Source organism: Anneissia japonica, unplaced genomic scaffold, assembly GCF_011630105.1.
Source record: "Anneissia japonica isolate Jap-2015-1 unplaced genomic scaffold, ASM1163010v1 scaffold310_len583560_cov164, whole genome shotgun sequence".
In the NCBI taxonomy this organism is placed as follows: Eukaryota; Metazoa; Echinodermata; class Crinoidea; order Comatulida; family Comatulidae; genus Anneissia; species Anneissia japonica.
This window is the reverse complement of record NW_022695742.1, coordinates 110,084-130,953: the sequence shown is the minus strand read 5'-3', so window position 1 is coordinate 130,953 and position 20,870 is coordinate 110,084. Positions and strand designations below refer to the sequence as shown.

The 20,870-nt window shown below is 33.9% G+C and overlaps 1 protein-coding gene across 2 annotated transcripts in view; it reads right to left on the bottom strand.

Moving 5' to 3' along the window:
• Nucleotides 1-692: 692 nt before the first annotated feature.
• The window catches only part of LOC117101546 (cullin-3-B-like), a 22,037-nt gene continuing 1,859 nt past the window's right edge, over nt 693-20,870 (bottom strand). The window contains exons 4-17 of one of the 2 annotated variants that reach the window (XM_033241522.1): nt 19,858-20,018; nt 11,310-11,427; nt 10,798-10,977; nt 10,602-10,650; nt 10,195-10,340; nt 9,479-9,655; nt 8,366-8,536; nt 7,325-7,432; nt 5,748-5,869; nt 5,032-5,348; nt 4,628-4,696; nt 3,746-3,818; nt 3,338-3,514; nt 693-2,790 (exon numbers count right to left, since the gene is read on the bottom strand). In XM_033241522.1, the coding sequence (XP_033097413.1) occupies nt 2,766-2,790; nt 3,338-3,514; nt 3,746-3,818; nt 4,628-4,696; nt 5,032-5,348; nt 5,748-5,869; nt 7,325-7,432; nt 8,366-8,536; nt 9,479-9,655; nt 10,195-10,340; nt 10,602-10,650; nt 10,798-10,977; nt 11,310-11,427; nt 19,858-20,018 (1,893 nt within the window). In that variant the 3' untranslated portion in view covers nt 693-2,765. The remainder of the gene's footprint in view (nt 2,791-3,337; nt 3,515-3,745; nt 3,819-4,627; nt 4,697-5,031; nt 5,349-5,747; nt 5,870-7,324; nt 7,433-8,365; nt 8,537-9,478; nt 9,656-10,194; nt 10,341-10,601; nt 10,651-10,797; nt 10,978-11,309; nt 11,428-19,857; nt 20,019-20,870) is intronic. The other variant, XM_033241523.1, reaches the window with a different exon arrangement.

The following is a 20,870-nucleotide window of genomic DNA, read 5'->3' as shown; positions in this document are numbered from 1 at the left end:
GTTGGATTAACTATGGATAATTTATCCATTAAACTGCATAAATTTACAATAGCGCAATTTTTTTTAAACCAGAGAAGACAGAAATGGTTGGCGATTACCATAATGCTAGAATATTGTATAGAAAGCCCTATACAGTATAAATGAGTATTCGGCTAAGCAGGTACAAACCATCACTGTTCGGATGATAAACCATTTTCTTATATAGGTCTCCATCTAAGGAAAGACCCCTCCAATTAAAGACCACTTTCCTGTGGTTCTAAGTTCACAATTAGAGACCAAAGTTGCTGAAGACCACAGAGAACACGTCAGTTTAGCGGTGCTGGCACCTGTTGACATGTTCTACTGGAATTCCTTAAGTTTCTGTGATTTCAGTGGCACGTTAAAATCAAATAAATGCTGGTCCCAAAAGTGGTCTTTAATTGAAGGGAGACCTCTGCGTCGTCATCAATTCCACTTTCGGTAGTTTCAATAACTATTTACTTTGGTCACTCAAATCTTTCAGGTGTCAGTAAATAATGATTTTTATCATTTTTTACCAATAATAATTTTTGTTATGTCTCAATATTTTTTAATGTTTTTTGTCAGCGTAATAAGTAAATGGCAACCATTAAGGTAACTGTCAATACAGGTAATAAATAAAATAAAATAACTTTCATAAATATATAACAAATTGACACACAACCACAGCAAAGTGCATTCAACATATTTTAATTTTTATTTACTGAAGTGGTATATACATAATCCTCTTAAATTTTGAGGCAGTACCTATTCACAAGATTTAATAGCAAATGCTCAGAAACCAATAGAGCATCCCTGTCATGTGACTAACATATGGCATTGAGGGTGCTTTAGTTCTGCTTGATAAATCAAACCGCTATCTACGTAGTTTCCAACAGTAAGGTCTAGAGATTATAATCAAGCAAAGTAATATACTGTAAATGTTTTTTTTAGCCAGATCTTTCCAAATACAATCAGAAATTTCATCCTGTATAGATGCTAGCTTAAATCCAACAATTTTATAATTATTCACCTCAATCATGAAAAAAAAATAAATAAAAAGAATAAAATAATCATATGAAAATAAAGGAACTAACAGGTAAGCACCTACTGAACACTGTAAGCTGGTGGAAATGGGTGCCTAGCCTACAGATAGGAACACACGTCAATTTGTATCATTCAATTTGTTATCCCCAATTTCACATTAAACAACTAATTACTGAGTTTAAATGATAAGAACAAATTAACAAAATATTACTAGTATGTGTATTTTTGATTTAACGTAAAAGTAGAAGTAGACACAGCTTTATTAATGTTGTACTAGTATGGAAAGTTGAATAAATTCAAGCGTGTTTCTATGCTGTATGATTCACAGGCCACTTACTTTAAGTTACAAAATCCTTTTGTTAAAGCAGGTTTCTAATTACAGTATGTCTATTGTCAAATCAACATTATAGTATAGTTAATGGTTGTTATGGCAAACAAGGTGTGGCCGAGGACCCTTGTGAAAGACCTTGGATCTGCCATCAGAAATCTCTAGTACCACTGTAACTGCTGGCTAGTAATTACATGAATAGTCTTATAGTGAGTGATTATCTATGTAGCTTAGAAGTTCTTTTAAGTCAGGCTGAGGTAACAACCATCAGCCGATGCGATTCTCTGAAGAAAGAAATGTGATGAGGCATGCATGCAATATCAACTTCGTTCAGACTTCCACTGGCCTAGCCCAGATGACGTCGCATCAAGTGTTCACAGAGATTGGAATTGGATTTATCTACACAATGCATGCCTAGATGCAGATGTTAAAATCCACTGTTCCATGAAATTCTGAGAAGCCCCTAAAAGGTTTTTAATTGAATGTGATTATATGCCTATTATAGATTTAGTACCAATTATAATTATGTTTTAGGTTCAAACGGTGGAAAATAACATTTGCTAAAATCATTAGTTTCAAAATGTTTTCTAGAATTTGATTAAGGTTTGCAAATGATGAATGCTTCATGGCAGATTAATGAATTATTTATACCTCTATGGTATATAATCAGCATAGAAGAATATATTAGCATTTCATCTACTGTATGCATTATTGGCATGATTTAAACCACTGTGTTAGAATAGAAGAATCTAACTGATGTGCAATTCTATGTCGCGTTCCATTCCAAATTAAGATATCGTCGTCATACTTGGTTTACGAATGGATCTTGTGCTAACTTATTAATTTCTTTATATCTACATGCTGTATCATCAACCTCCACGTTTTGATATTTAGACCTAATGGCCATCAACTTCATGTGTCCCAAAGTTGTAGCTGGGCTTAAAAACCAAATTGCTTGATTTTCTGCACAAAGCTACCTCAAGCCTATTCACTCCTTTTCAAATTCATACTCATCTTGTTAAGCCTGTTTCAGACACTTCCCCATTGTTGCTAAAGTCTTCCCATGGCAACAAAGTTAGCATCACTGACAGGTACTACAACCTTTTATAGTTACTGACAGCATCAACACATTAATTAACCAATCAAAACTCTGTAATCTTGGAATACAAAAAAGATGCTTAATAGAATAAAATACACTGTACACATGTATCATTCTCCAGTATGTTATGTTAATGCCTTTTGAAACTGTTTGATTAAATCATCAAACAACCCAATGATTCTATAAATGAGTTTCTTCTACTAAAGCATCATTTACTCTTGAATCGTAGTAAATCCATTTTAAAGATTGGTTTCAGACTGAAGGAATTCCATGTAAAATGACGTCCACGATTCCTTAAGCTACATAAGTGTAGATTTTTCTGAAAATGAATTTAAAAATAGTATGTAAATAAAATTTAGTTTGTATATGAAAAGACAAAACCAAACCTGCAACACTGAGAAACAGAATTGCACCAACCACTCCTATATTTGGTTGCTTTGTCAGTTTGGAGGCTAATTTGGTAAATTCCTTGAATCTTTCCATTAAGGGCATAACTTAATCAGTTGCATGTATGGTATTCATAGGCGAATTTAAGCAGTGGGGGGGGGGGCAGCCAGCTTGGTAGGGGTGTGGTAATATCGACGCTTCATCTGTAAAACTGATTTTCTGCGCTCTCTAGTTTTGATTCCTGGATCCGCCACTGGTAATTAAATTTACAATTTACAACTTCTATAACAGTTTTAAGCAATGAAAATCCCATCCTATATACCATTATTTTCAATACAGCAGGGCCCTATTATGGGCACACTATTTTGGCTGCAAATTGGGGGGCCAACCCCCATTCAGGTAACGTGATTAAGAGGACACATTATTTGGTCCCGAGAATGACCCTTTATTGGGAGTTCTAGTGTATACATGTGACTTACCTGTCCTCGGGTGTCCTAGCTAGGTATTCTCTTTCTATCAAGCTCTCTATCCTCTTCTTTATAACTACTGGGCTCGGAAGAAATCTAGACTTCAGTTGCTCTGTCACTTCTGATACTAGGATGTTGTGTTGTCGTCGTTTTCTTGACTTCATTATCCGTACAATTGCAGCTTCAATCGTAAGTCTTTGAATTAAGGAATTTAACTATTTTTGACAATGGTAATAATAGGAAACTATCAGATAGGTATATAAAAATGTTAATCATTTTGAAGATCTGGTGACCACTTCACCACTTTAATGGAGTGCTATATTCAGATACAAAATGTGTTTGTGAATAAAATGGCATACAACAAACAAACAAACAACAAAAATTTTCACTGCAATTTATAACATGGTAAATAAAGGATATTCATGCTTTCTGTCTTCATCGACTCGTGACCTTGTCTCCTTTCTCTCTGGTTCAGATTCCCCTTTGGCAGCGACTAAAATAAACAAGTAAAACAAAACGTTAACAACTGAACGACTGATCTTGATAATTTCGTTAATGGAATAAATAATAATATTGGAGGTGTAGAATTGGTGGTTAAGATGCTTGCTTTCCAGTCCCAGGGTCCTGGGTTTTTTTCTCACAACTAAAACAACTACTCCCTATGCCTCATAAAAGAGACTTAGCCCTAGGCCTAGTTCAGACTAGGTGGATAAACCTGGCAGCTTCCAGTCTGAACTAGGTGGCTTATCTCAAGCTGGGGCATTGTTTCTAAAGTAACTAGGCCTGGCGTGCCACCCGGTTTAACTTTTCTGCGCCAGGCTTTAATCGCTGTGGGGGAGGGGGTCCCCGAGTTGACCTCAGATAAAAGATTGACCAATCGGCATTAATTTACAATTGCTGTGAGCGAACGTACGTCTCGCGCACAATTTTTTGAAAACACTTTTCCTGGTTCCGGTTCATGAATATGCAAATTTAACTTGGCTGGCTAATCCAGCTAGTCTGAATAGCTTAACGTAAGCCTGACTTATCTCCAAGTCTGAATGTAGCCTTAGTTTATAAGTGGCAAGTTTGCTTGCTGTTGGATGTGAAAAGGAAGTAAAAAATAATAATAATTTAATAACAATAAAAATAATATTAATAGAAATATTAGAATTGAATATTTATAGTAAGTCTTAAAGCATCTCCCTGAAATTACCTGGAAAAAAGTAATATCTTTATAATACACACACAGCTCCCACATCATAACAACATTAAACGTTCGCATGGATCAGATATTAAACGTAACAAACAAATAGGATTTACCTGTTTGAATTTTGACTCGGAACAACTTGGACGTGAATGTATCATTGATGGAAAAGATATGATCCCCCTCTGAAAAGCAAACAAATTTTAAAAATTAGTATCAACACTTAAAGTAAATTAAAAATATACTATGTTTGTTTTTTTTTATAATTTAATAATTGAATAACTCAATTACTCTGTATGTAATTAAAAAAAGTTTGCTTGCCCAATAACAGAGAAAATGGCAAAAAAAAAAAAAACTGAATTTGTTTGGACTTTAGTTTCATTTAAAATTGATAGCTAAACTTGCTTATATTTGAATTAAGCAAAAAACTGTTAAAATTAATGATTGAAGGTTTTACCAATTCAATCACAAACAGTCTAACTATAAAACAATTATCAACATATTTTTTGAATTTTCTTACCAATTTCTCTGGACTTGGGTTCCTTGCTCAAAATCCTCTGAGCTGGCTTGCCCAGAGCAAGTGATTGCAGCGCCCTCACAAGGTCCTTTTCCGGTATATCGGTTTCCTGTTTCACTTCTTCATAAGTCCAGTTTTCCTTTGTGTTGAATAGCATCAGGACACACATTTGGTATGTGGACACTTGCAGTATATGTTTCCTAGGCTCGGGTTTTGTAGTGGTTTCCTTCTTGGAACCATAGAAGACTGCATGCAAATCTGCTGAGCCTAGCGCCGCTTGGAGGGAGATCTGTCTACCTGTATGCTTGGTAAGGTAAAATCTGAAAGGTTGGAGGTGGAAAGGAAACATGATATGGGTTAAGATATAAAACTATCATATAAACAAAATTATTTTTTGCGTGTTAATCATTTATTAGTTTAATAACATACAAAAGCAAAGAAAAACAAAATTCAAATTTTAATTAACCTGTATAACCTTATAGTCACAGAACTAAATTTTAAAAATCACACAAATCTGCAGTGATTTTCGTAGCCTATGAGTGAGATACCGCTAGCGCTGAAGTTTTCTTTAGCGGAACTTATCTTCAAAATATAAATGGAATCGTCCGTCTGTCCTAGCATAGTATATGTAATGAATTCATGTTCCTCCATAAATTTTATCACAGAATTCACTTCTTTTTTTAAACATCTATCATGAAGCATCATTCCAAACTACTTACCTTTTGAAGTGATCAAATGCATATCTAGGTTGCGTCGGTACATTGCACTGTGGAGCCGACTGCGTGGGCCAGAAACCTGTCGTCAATACACGTACTGTTAAATCAACACCGGACAGGTTCAGCTGGAACCAAAATGAAGACAGAAATGAAAGCACTGTGAACTATATTTAGTAAAGCATTTCCTGTAAGTCCTAATTGGGATATTAAACTCGTATATAGTATGTAATTTTAATACTCAACAATTTGTTTTTTAATCACAACCAATTTTACGTCTATAAAAGTATTTATGGATTTCCAAAACGTTTACGGACTATCACACAAGAGACGAGGAAGACTTTATTTTGATGTATGTACACTCCTCAAAACATAAAATTTTAAAAAACAAACAAAAACAAAAAAAATGGTCTGTGCATAGAGTAATGGTTATCAGCTGTATGATTGAGATAGCAATTGACAAAAAATAATCTTACATTTACTTATTGCAAAAATTAACTCTTTAAGTCAACTGGATTTTTCTAACTGGTGTTCAATTAAGTGCAGAAAAAAACGTGCATTTGTCTGGTGTCTTTTTAAAAATTCTGAAATGCATGATGATAATGACGATGATGATGATGAAATAATTATAACAATGATGATGACGACGATGACGACATCAGTGATTACAATAATTATCATTATGGATGGTAGCAGAGATGATGATGATCATGTTTGAGATGACGAATCTATAAACTGCACAAATATACTTGTCAATCAATACATTACCTACATTTAGCATGTATACCTATTTATACTTGTCAAAGGGAAACAAGCAATAGATAAAATGCTTAAAGTAGTTACACATGCAACGGACAGCGTTTGAACCCCCGACTTCATGGCCAAGCACAAACCGCAACCAATGAAACCACAAAAAAATCTCTGATCATTGGAATATGCATCACACAAATCCTGACATGATTAAAATTAAACACCAGTGAGCTGCAGGTTGGTGGTTAAGATGCTTGCCTCCAAAAATAGGGTTCTGAATTCAAGTCTTATTGAAACCAAAGGATATTTTTTCTAACGACTAATAAACAACTCCACTTCCTAAGCATTATAAAGAGACTTAGTTGGTAGGGTATAAGTAACGAGTGTACTTCTGTTGGATGTATAATGAATTTGTAATTGCTTTAATTTTGGCTTATAATTAGAAGACAATTTGAGAATTGGCAGAAATAATTTGATGTCTATCATGAAGTTTTGAATCATCTCTGTGATCTAAAACCTACAAAATTGGTTGGTAATGATCAAATTAATGGTTATGATGTCATTCAAATCCCATCATGTGATCGAAAACTTAACAATAATTTTTACTACTGTTGTGAAACAGGTAATTAAAAATCAAACACAAATTTTGGTCAAATTGTTCCTTCATCCTATTTATTCTTCAATACATATATCCTAGAAATTTGTTATGCAAGTGTTTAATATAATTTATAATCAAGGTTTTATTAAGTTGACAATAATTTTATATTGTAACATATCGATTATCAATTTTTGCACTTGGTAGCATGCTTCACTGTTTTCTGCTCGTCTCTTACCCCACTGTTTTGGACGTGCTGTCTAAAGTCTTCCATGAATGTGTTTGAAACTGTCATATCTTTAAACATGCCTTCGAGTTTTGAAGTGAACTGGCAGCCACACTCAGTCTGAAAAGTGCAATCAAATTGACATAGTTCTTACGAATTATGCTCGATTATAATAGCGTCTGGGATCACATGCTCGACTCCCTTAAGCTGTATTCGCATTATCAAAATATGTGACAAATTTGTGTACACATACGAGACATGTTGTGGCAAGATGGCTAAGTTGTAGCAAAAATTGAAATTCAAGTTACTGGTATTTTCAGATACCTGAATAGATTATGTGATCTTTAAAATGAAGGGTCATCCATTGAAATTGGACATTTCAAGCTTAAATTATTGGAAAGTGAAAGTACAGGACTGTTAGAGTCAAGATAAACATGATTTTGGTATTATTGCCTTTCAAAGTTATTTGTGCATACATTGTTTAATAGAATGAACTATCAAAATAACATTGAATAAACAATTTATTGACCACTCCCAGAACTAATACTTTGGGACATGATTAATAAGACATTAAACTGTCGATCTATAGAAAAATTCTTTGAGCTCCCATATTTTAAAGTTCATTTACTCAATACTGTCCTGTGCGACAACTTAACCATTTCGTCACAACATGCCTCATGGGCATGTCATATTATTCATTCACTCATTATGGTTTATTATTAAAACAATAAAATTTGACATTGCAGCATTGCACTGAATTCCTTCAAACTAACAAAAAGGTAAGCTGAATCAAAACAATACTCACAAAACAAAGAACAACAATAAACAATCATCATATATGGGCCTGACGATGTTAATATCATACCCATATATGTGCAAATGGGTATTTATTACATAATATTTGATGGAGAAGGGTATTCAGATACCCATATATAGGCAAGTGGGTATTTATTACATAACATTTGACAGAGGACGAGGGTATTCAGTTAGCAGAGCACTACCACTCAAATCTACCAAACACCAAGCACACATTACAAAGTAAGGTTTGTTTACCTTTAATTTTGAGATCATATTTTTCTCTGAATCGTCAGATACGCTTTTGTTGAGTAGAAGTCGTTTAGCTAGATGCTGTTTATAGTACCGTTCAAAGACATCCTTTTCTTGTAGGAATCGGAAGAGAACCATTGTCTTGTCTAGAATTGCCTCTACCTCCTGTTCTGTAAGCTGTAAAGTACATGAACATCATTATTTAACAGGCCTGTAGCATGACTTAATTTGTGGGAGGTTCACTTCAGTGGAAAGTTGACCCTTTGGCTTATATGATCTCCAATACTCTGGAGAACATTGTAAATATATCTACAGATATTAATTTTTCGTTTTTAAATGTGGACCTTCTCCAGTTTTTGGGCAGTATGTCGTAACCCCCTTTATTTAGGGGGGGGGGGCGGCCCGGCCCACCCTTTTGGGAGGTAAAAAAAAGAAAAAAAAAAAAAGAAAAAAAGAGAAAGAAAAAACGACAGCCCAGAAGGCCTCAAATGTTATTTTCGGGCGTCTAAAACACAGAAATTCGCGGGGGCATGCCCCCGGACCTCCTATTCCAGTGTTGTCTCGATCGGCCCCCCTTTCGGGCCCCCCCTTTTGGACATCTCTGGATCCGCCCCTGAAACCCCACCCTCCAATGCTACGGGTCCTGTTAATCCTTGTTGGTATAAGCGAATAATTATTACTTATCCAAAACAACTTAGTTATATAAATCTTATTGAAATAATAATAATACAATGAAAACCCATTATATATCAGGGTTGCCATGCCAAAACCAGCATCAGTGAAAAAAAAACAAGAAAATTAACTTTTTAATATATTCATATTCTCCACATTATAATCTTTAAAATGATAGGTCATTTACTGGAATCCACTTACTATTGCCAAAGTTATGAGTATATTATGGCTTCTTCGTCCTAAAGTAAACAATACTGTCACATTCTTATGCTCATTATGTAGTTTAACATTTAGCGACAGTACGCTGGTTTTGAGATGGCAAGCCTCATGTACAAATGATACTGTATTAACTATAATACAAATAGGAATAACTGCATAAAGATGTAACAACAATTTAATAAAATGGTCTTTAAATAAGAATGTTTATCAATGTCTTGTGTTACTTACCCCTTTAACTCCCTTCTTGAGTTTATCATCAATAAAGAGGGATAGATACTCGGGCGACTTTGGATTTAGATTGAGAAAGTATTCAAAATCTCCTGAGATGGTTTGCTTGAAGATCTTGTCATCTCCAAACGATTCATGAAGGAACTCGTCAAATCTGTCTTTGAGGTCAAGTAAATCCTGGAAGAAGCAAGGGAATAACAGTGAAAAATAATTAACAAAAAAAAACAAAAAAAAAACCAACTACAGCATAAAACCAATTAAAGCTAAATTGTTAAAAGAATTTAAAAAAAATACTGGTAAGGAGTAAAATTATAAACAGAAGTAGAGAATATATTACTATAGGTACAGGTCTCCCTCCAATTAAAGATCACTTTTGGGACTGCGGTTTCCATGGTCTTTAGAATAATAAAGATAAAAGGCATTTGGTAAGTTGGGACCACAGAAAAGTAGTATGTTATTGGAGGGATATTTAATTATAGGGAGACCTGTACTTCATTTTCAAATAAAGAAAGTAGCAACATAATTTATGTCGTCCATTTGTTTTTGTTAACTGTGCATAAACAATATGGAGATTTTGAGTGAAGAACAGAAATGATGTCTGGAGAAATAACAAGAAGATCAATATGAGGATTGTTTGGAGATAATTCAAAAAATTTGTTTCTGTTTTTTTTTATATAATGAACACTGCTATATAGGAAGACTAACTGATTTTGTACCTTGACATATTGGACCGGGTTCTTGCCTCCGTCCTCTTCTTGGACAAGTACTTTGCCTTGCTCTCGTAGGTAACCACTCACACATTCGCACATTGTCTTAAGACCATCTTTCACTCGCTTGAACAACTTGTACATACAAGCTAAATCTGAAGTGGAAAAGAAGAATTATTTTACTGAATAGATAATCCAGGCACACTTTGTTGACTGCATTCTATGCAATGAAGCTGGATATTATTGACCAGTAAATAACTAGATGTTTCGGACAGTTTCATGGCAATCTGCTCCTGGACTTGCCTCTCAACCAAAACAACTCAACTGAAGCCTCAAAGAGATTACACTCACACACAATTAGTTTTCACTAGATAAATTACCTATGTTGATTTTGCATAAACAAAAATATACTGTACCTTCTTTCTTATTGTTCTTGAGCATATGAACAGCTCCAGAATTTTCCATCTAAATTGAAACACAGAAGTCAGCATAACTTACATGACAGTGGGGGATTCTGGGGTTGTAATTTGTGATCTGTTCTAATAAATACTATTGCAACTAAAACGCATAATAATTTTTCAAGTACTCAAAAAAACTGATTAAGCAATGTACCTCAACAATTGTTTTCATATGTTTACTAATTAGCTCCTCCTCCAGCACGCCTACAATGTGCACCTCCGTTGACTTGTCTAGGTAGTGGGACGCCCTCTCTGCCTCTTCATTGATCCTTGCTTCTACTTTCTTGATGTACACAGACGCACTGTTCTCCGCTAGAAAATTCTGGCTTTCATTCTAAGAAATTGAAAGAAAATATACTGATCAAGCCACAATATAGTCTATAAAGAAGCATTGAAAGCAGCACAAGTAAGAGTACAATGGCTAGAAATTACATCCAGCCCATAAATGGGAGCCAAAAACATAAGAGAATCCATGAATAAATCCCCAACAAAATTACTAGTGTAATATCAGTCCCAACTTTTGTAATGCAAAGCTCATTTCAGGTGCAACATCATAATAATATATACCATTGTTGACACCAGCATCCACAAAATCCAAAAAGTCTATTAAAGGACAACATTGCCCTCTAGAGTACAAACTAGTATGGAAGTAAGTCAATTACTAACTACCCTATAAAACTCTGCTGACTGCTGCAAGAATGGCTTCTCAAAGTCCTCTTCATAAACAGTTCTTGATTCAATACCTAGCATCATTAACATCTGGCATGCATTACGAACAGCTCCCCTGCAATATCAGAAAACAATAATCAAATTCAAGATTTGCTGTTTATATTGATATATCAATATAATAAAATAAATAAAGCACATCTGAGTAATTAGCAGAACCAAAAAACAAAATAAATTTTCTCTGAGGCGCTACATCAAGCCTTGACAGATATGCCTACTAGGGATGAATTGCAAGGCAGACCAAACACTACATGGACGGATGTCAACCGATGCAATGGTGATAGCCATGCGATGAGGAGCACGCAATGGTACAGATAATTTTCAGCGACAATCCGCTCAGATTGCTCCGACAATCAGAAGAGGGCGTCGCAGCGTCAAGCAATAGCACAGAGCAGCAAGTGATTGGTTGGCCAACAGAGTTACCGACCGGTGGATGCGTTGTTGATTAAAGTGGTTAATTAAATTTTGATTATTTAGAGTCAATAAAGAGAATATAATACAGTAGAAACCCTCATTTACGAACCCTGATTTAACGAATTCCCGATTTTACGAACGTAAAATAAAGGTGATGACATCATAAAAATTTAAGTGAAAGATTTAAAAAAAAAAAAAAATCCGCTCGAATTGTAACTGTTATTAGCATGCATACAACACAACATACCATACTATACAGTACTATGTAATTCTCAAGTGAAAGAGGCCCTCTAACGGGCCTCTTCAAAGTCAGTGTTTTTTATGGCTTCATACATGTGCATGCGACAAATTTTACTTCTCTTTCAAACATCGTTTTAAGCTTTAAAATTCAACATAGTGCTTGATTGTTTTATTGAATGATCAATATAATAAACAAGTATCTATGGAAGTTGTGTTGGAGTAAAATCCACAATCTAGGTATTTAAGAAGGTAAAAATGTCCGATAAAAACAAATTTGTGCAGGGCCTAGAGTGGGATCAGAATGCTTAGAAGCTGCCTACTGTAGGCCTAGGCCCCCTCAGACCTAGCTGCGTAGGCCTGTAGGCCTAGTTTATGCCAGTGTAAGTAGTACCAGTGCAAATATATAGGAATTTGGGTCAACCCCGATTTTACGAATACCTGCATTTACGAACGGCTCTGGGAACGTGCCGTACGTAAATGAGGGGTTGGGTTCTACTGTACACCTTTCCGGAGTGTCAATACAGTAAAACTTAACAACTAACCAATCAGAACAGCGCTATGAATACTCACACGTCTCAAATACGTGTTGCCCCACAAACACACATGCTCACGCATGTTTCAACACTGTCGTCTTGTGGGACCTTAGCAACAATATCCCGGGGGGCGGGGCTTAGTGGGAAGGCCCACTGACTGATTGATAGAATAATTAATTGACTGACTTGTACAGGTCAAAACAAAATGATAAGATACTTTTATCCACTTGTTTTTAAAAATAATACACTATTAGCAATTTAGGATTTCGTTAACTACAAGTAAAGACCACTTTTGGGAACAAGTATTTCCATGGCCTTTAGTAGCTTTGGTTTTAGAAAAAAAATATCATAAAAATAAGAGGTATTTGTTTATAAAAAGCTGAAGAAAAGTGGTCTTTAATAAGAGGTGGGTTTTCATTGGAGGGACACCTGCAATTATGAAAATGTCCTGAATATTAAAACTTTGCTTTTCATAAATATGTTTAAGTGAAATGCTATTATTTACAGTTTGTGGTGCATACACTGTATGAACTTTTTTACACAGTTTATAATTGTTTTTAAAATATTACAGCTACTTAGTCCTATTTTCAACATTTCAAGTACTAATGAATGAATTCTATTGCATTTTTAATATATTGCAAACAGTAAAGTTGGAATAAATTAGGTACTGTATGCTTTTAATACAACAAACAACTTCTCATATTTATGACATCTTGCCCAGAGTATCATACAGTCAGCAAATCATTGCAAGTCCATGTAATTCGCTCAAGAACTAACAACAATTTGAGCTTGTTTTAACATAATTGAATTAATAATGAAAACTAATTCAGTAAAACAATGCAACATACAGATATCAAAGCAGTAATTAGCCCTTGCTAATTTCGGTGCTGCAAATGTGTTCTCCATCAATACTAAACCTAATCAACAGCCTTAAACACACAAAAGTCTCTATTGGGATATTATTATTAGCTAGAATTTGGCTTGAGCACTAAACCTTGCCAGACAGTTGGTCTTACATTAGGTCTAGATTACATCTATATCGGGATACAGATGTCAGCAGAACAGGAAGGTATTTTCAAATACTAAAAATAGTCTAGGAAACATTTGCCCTCAAGTGCAAATATGAGCGCTATTTAAATATTAACACAGGAGATTATAGTTTATAAACTATGCAAAAGAAGACTCTGTTTAAACATATTGGATGAAAATGTTACAGCATGCTATTTTTTCATGGTTTTAAACTGAAATTTTAGAAAACTAACTAAACTATCTATAGCTAAAGGCTGGTTATTTTTACAGTACTGTGTAATTTTGAAAACTCTATCGCAAGACGTTGATTCCCGTATGTCACAGCATGGTGCATTAACAATAACATTTGCTCTAATATCCTTGAAGAGACTCAGATTCCATAAATAATTTTCAGATTCATTTAGTAAGTAGTAACATGGTAAGCTGACATGTACTACTCTACATCCAGTTAATGCAAATAAACCTTTTAGATCCCAAGTAGTACAGTATACAGTACACTAAAAGAATATCATCTTGCTTAACAATATCAAATGAATATTACAGCTACAGCATGATGTGGATATTAATACATGATAAACTGAGATGATAATGATAATAATATGATAATGATGACAATATTCTGTACATGGTTGTACCATATTCTCATACTATTAAATTCACTTAGATCTGTTGAATATCATCTCCTTAGAGGGCATTCCATTCACCTATATCAACAGAGCATGGCCTGGCCAGGTACAGTATGTGTGATGTGCTTAAACCACCCCAACAGTTATTATTATATCATGTATTGTACATATACCAACAGAACCAGATGAGTATTAATTATTATAAATTCTAATAATTTTCATTTTTTATTCAATCTAATTAATATTAATAGATCATTAAATACTGTACAATTTCTATGTACTACAACTAATAATTAAAATGTTCCAATGAAACAATCCTCAATAAATTTCACCATCACAAAATGATCATTATGATACTGTAGACAAATAAAGCTGTAGAACAACCTTCCATGGATGACATTTAAAATTGCAAAAAAATTAATAAATCCCTGTTTGAGAATCTGTATTTCTTGGCAGTCCAGACAATGTATTTTGATTCACCATTTCCAAAATCCTTGATAGAACCGACGTGGGCGGTGATAGGTACAGTACAACACCCGATGACTTACAGTATAGTAATACTACTGTATACAGTACAATGCAACATTGTTTTCAAGCCCAAGACACCAAGCACATTGCAAGCACAAGTATCTGTACCAATACCCTAAATATTCAATGACAATTTGGTTTTTAAATAATAGAATTGTTTAAAGTACACAACAGTTAAATAAATTCGCTTTAGTTGATTAGTGAAATCTGAGAGTGAATACTGGGTTTGTTTTAAAAATCTTTTTTTATACAGTAGTACAGTAGTAGTAATTCTGCTTTCAAGTGGTTATATCTGGGTTGTAAAGGTTTTACAGGGTTTCCCCCTTTCATTCTTTCCCTGTCCTTCATTTGTAAAGCATGCTGGAGGATTTTTTTAGTATACTTAAATTAAAACTAACATTTTAATTTTAATTAAAATATTACTTACTCAAGAGGCTTTAATTTGGTTATAAACATTTCAGTTTAAGACCTGTGATGAAATACAAAAATCTTGAACAATTGAATTCACCATCTGAATTGTTTATGCAATGTAATGAAGTGAGTTAAATTAGCTTTAAATTGAAAATTAGACAAGAAAAACATGTCTTATAAATTCTAGGAACACATTTAAATTTTACAGTTCCTGTATTCTTTTGCATGAATTGGCTGAGAATCAATTTTCAGTATTTTGTTATACAGTGAAGTGATTGTTTTCGATCTGTATGGTATTTCAATGAAAATCATCAAATCAATTAAATATATTTAAAATAAAATTATACATTTTTTAAATCAAATTTTTGGGGAGTCTTTCCCCTTATTTCAACACCATTGACTATCAAACCATGCGTAACTTTCAACAGCAGTGTTGTTTTTTTGGAAACAATCATCCAATAATATAATTGGAGTGATAGTTCGTCAATTATTAACAATGATATTTTTTTTCTGTACATATTTGAAGGTTTTTCCATTGAGAAAAATTAATCATTTATAACTGAGATCATTTGACTTTAAATTTTGTATGTTTGTAATTCAGCTCCACTTCTGTAAAACAATACGATAGCTAATGTAGACACTGAACTTATACTTGAACAGAAACCAAAAGCCTTTTTCTAAAAGCCTATAATTATACTTTATAATCAACTATGGCCATTCATTTAAACTATGTATTTAATTTACTATGAATTGTATTAAATCATGATTTGACAATTTTGTTTAAAGGCAGGCTGCTAGCCATGTTGACAAGAATCGACCTAGTTCAGCACCAAGTCAAACCTGTCAAGGATAACTGTAGTTGCCATTCTTAACATAATTTACAGATTTTGACACCAGTTGGCAGACTTAAGAAGGAACCTATCAATCAGCTCAAACAGCAAATCAACTAGCAATGGGATACCTGTGCAATTCACAACATATTCCTATGGGTGACCACTTAAACATAACCAAATTTCCTGCCAGATATTAACAGCTAAAAACCTTGGCTACGACTTTTGCTCAGACTCCGCAGAACCTGCAAAGTCATGGTACAAAGGGGAGTACCTTCAGGCAAGACTCATGCTGAATTCTGCACGGAAGAGATTTAGATTTTTGTAATATCATCCATGTGTAATTTTAAAAATTTGTCTTAAATCTGTCCTTTTTAGGAACTGGTACCTATACTGTACTAAAGAAAGTGCTCTAATTTTTTAAAATAATTAAAGTATTATTGGATCCAGATGGCAAAATCCAAAAAAAATAAAATGATTTGATTGTGCAAATGAAAGTAGGGCCTACAGTTTCTTATTTCATATACAGTATTATGTACTTCCTATTCAGGTTAGTAGCCAAGGGTTATTAATATTGTGGTATGGTAATTGTAACTTGCCAAGATACAATATAAGTGGGGTATTTAGGGTGTGTGTGGGTGGCGCACACCACCCCTCCCAAAAAATAAAAGTTGCTTCCCCACTCAGCACCCTCATTGAAAATGTTCAAAGCTTAAACTTCATACTCAAAAACTTAAAATCACCCTATTTTGCGATCTAGCACCCCTAACTTTATCATCGAGGCCCCCACTTTACCTTCACGCTCCTACCATTCCAAGACTTCTAGATATGCCACTGTACAACATATCAGGCTTAAGGGTCAAAGACTCGGACATGAAGTCAGCTGTCACGTTAGCAATTGGAAAAACAGTAAATTACTAAACTAAAAGTTTGCCAAGTGTGAATGTCTCGTAAAATTCAGAAACATTCACCACAGTTTATAAAGATTAGTTTTATTGCATTTATAGTATATCCTGGTATAAACTGTAGACAGTACTACTTCCTATGACCCGACTGTAGTGTGGGATTAAGAGCACAACGTTAAACTAATGCCTTTTACGTTTATGTCAGAACATACTGCAAAAGAATAACAAATCCATCACTGTAAGTTTTAGCCTATAAATTTGAAATGGTATGGAGCTCTATCATGAAAAATAGTAAAGTTCAACAACCATTTACTATGTGCCATTGACACAAACAAGCTTTACTTTGAGGCACAGCAACACAGAACATAAGAAATAAATAATTAACATATGTACCCAGAATAATTTAAGATAAAAAACACACACACACATAAATTTATACTACATAGACATAGAAAATTATCCTAGGAACCAATTAAACACATCATTCAGATTTTACGTTACTTCATTGCCAGGTACCTTTTTGCCTTTATTTAAGACGTCATAAGGTGAAAGTTACAAACTACCTCTGTTAAGGCGAGACTTTTTTTATTCCTTGTTTCGCATACTTATTTTTTTTAATATCATCGGAGGAGGGCGGAATAAAAATAAAATTTTGTTTTCCTATTTCGCAAATAGTTTTACCAAAACATCCAGATGGAGGAGAAAATAAAAATAAAATTTTATTATTGAATGTAAAATGGGATGGTTAAATGCTTCAAATTTATGTAATTTAAAGAAAGAAATATACAGGTATCTTATCTTTGGAGAATTCACTGCAGCGGAGGGCATAATAAAAATTTGTTAAAAATTTTTTTTCCCTAAACATTCCATTTTTTGTGGCGGCGAGTGTGCTAGCTAATTGACCAAAAATTAAATTTAAATTTTATTAGAAATCATCAATATTTACGTTCGGCGGGTTCACTAAACAAGGTATAAAGAATTATATTATATGCCAGCACAAAAGCATTCTGTGCTGGTGACAAACTCCAGGCCCGCAAATTCATGAGGTGACAGGTCATATGTTTTAGCCAGCGTATGAGATATGAGTGCTTAGTTCATTGTCAATTTCTTGAGAACTTCAATTCATTACTAGATAGAAACTATCATTACTAAGTTGTGTACTGGCCTGCTTTTACCTTACTTTTACACATAAATTTCTGGCCCAAGGTGCAGTGACATACTTTCTGGCGATGTCTACAGTATGCATGTTGGACAAGCTAGTTTTAGGTTATTATTAGTTTCACGTGTCATTTTCTTTTGAGTGACCTGAGCACTGTTTGCTATTATCATGCTACTAAAAATTGTTAATGTAAAATTTCATAGAGTGCTCAAATTTTGATTTTTCATGGTTAGCACCAGGTAAAACGTAGTACCATGTCTGGCCGGTTATTAATAATCAATAGCTTATGCAGTACTGTAATCCACGGAAAGAACCCCTTTCCTACAGTAGACAGTTAATTAAACTAATTAACTAATTATTTCCTAATTTTGTAACAACAAAATAATTGCAAAAAATTCACTGTCTTTCAAAAATGCCTCATGTTATGCACTACGATACTCTGGTTATTTCAGATACAAATTTATAGTAATATATTTATCTTTAGAGTAACCTTTTATCTTCAGTTCAGACATTGTACAGCCAATAAGACCTCTCTCAATCTCAGATAATATTAAACGAAATCCGAATACCACCCACTTGCGTATAAATTTGTAAGTCAAATGATAGTCAAATGAATTCTTGCAAGAGAGCCAGCAAATACAGGTATAGCAAGACACGTCAAGTTTTGGATACAAAATCAATCAATGCTGCACTCCTTAAGGGGTATCTTGTGCATAATAATGGACTTTTCCGGAGTGTCGATCACACTTAATATTTGACTAATCAAAACAGGGCCAGTAAAACACGCACGTCCTACAAACACACACATGCTCTCCCACAAACACACACGTTTACGTACATTTACGCTGTTGTTCCAGGGACCTAAGAAACAATATCCAAGAGGTAGGGCTTAGCGAAACGTCCCTTAAGCACGGATTAATTTTTATTTCAAATAACTCAGATCCACCAACTGTACCAGGCATGTACTGTATACACTTGAAGGCGAACAGAGCCAAAGGTAGACACCCAAGCTCACAAGGTCACAACAAATGTGACCAGCTTAAGGCTTGACCTCATCATAATCATTCATGCGAAACCTTACTGCTATTAAGTATTACAACTAAATACTTCCACATTATAGGTGACATTACCACATAGTGCATTCAAGTACATGATACAGCAAGCTTGAGCTCTGTCTAGACTATCAAATTTTCTTGAAAAAAAAAAACTGTTGTATGCCCATATATAGTCATAATGTGCCTATATATGGTCATATGTAATCATGACCATATTTAGGTATGTCACATGTTTTGTCAAATAAAATTTACTAGTCTGGGCAGGGCCTCTGGAGTAAACCCACTTTACTGTCAGCATGTATCTAAAAAAAAACTGAGGAAATGGCTATACTGTACTGTAAAACAGCCAATCACAGCAATAACAACATGTTTGTTTATATTTTAGTGGACATCAGATGAGTGTGGGATAGATATGCCTGATGCGAGAAAGCCAACTCAATATTATAAAAGATAGAAACATTCCTTAGGCAACATTTTTTTTGTGTGTGTGAATCCACCACTCAACAATAACGATGACCTAAAATAAAAGTTATTTATTGGCGTAGAAGAAAACCCACCATCATGAAAAAATATCGGCTGCTGACACGAAAACACCAGATTTACCACAACAAATAAAATTACTTAACTATACATCATAATATAACTTCTATGGTAAGTTTAATGTTGTCTAATATCTTGGTTTGAGCACCAATAATTTAATCCAGTAACATGAGACAATAAAATACATGAAAAAATATTGGTACGTGTTAATAACTAACCTATCCACAACCTCTCCACGCCTTTCCTTCATCACAAGCTCTAGGAGTGTCTGGCGGAGATGTTCCCGAATGTTACCATGACGGACTACCTGAGTACGGAATATTTTTAGGCCTTGATTGTAAACGTTGTCAACACCATTTTGTTGTACATACACTCGATCCTGTGAGATGGGAAGAGAAAGGACTGTAGATCATCTTAAGTACAATTATGTCAAAGACATGGAATTTTATGTAATTCAGGTCTCCCTCTAACTAAAGACCCCTCCAATTAAAGATCACATCCAATTAAAGACCACTTTCTGTGGTCCAAAATTACCAAAAATTTCATTCATCTTTATTATTATAATTAGAGACCAAAGTTCTGCTAAATACAATGGAAACCCCAGTCCCAAAAAATAGTCTTTATTTAATGTTTAAATATTAACACGATAAAAAAACTCTATTTCTTAAAACTATGAGACTTGGGTGATAGAACATCATTCCCACCTTGTCAGCAGTATAGTAGGTCATGCAGTCAGTAGTTGGAAGAGAAAGGAATAAATAAAATAAAACAGACACAATCAAAATTAAATTACAACTTAAAATTCTTTGGATAAATGAAAAGTTATGAACATTGTTATAAATATGTACATTAATAAATAACTTAACTACTGAAATCTTTGAATTGAGTAGCCAATTTACGGCTGTATTCAAAACTACAATGAATTATTTAATGACATTTTTAAACAAAGTAAATTTTTAATAAATATTTTCATGTTTTGTTAACTGTAAGATAAATATACATGCAAAGTTTATATGCAATTATTTAAATAATGAAATTTATTGTAAATATTTAATAGCTCCACAAAGAGCATCATCATCAATAATAATAATAAATATTAATAATCATTAGTATGTAAATTAGATAAGAAAAAGATGATATTGAAATAAACATGTTGTCATTTATCCCCAATCCTGCTTAGGCAACAATAATTAGACAATGTTTATAATAATCTATAATGTATATGGAGCAG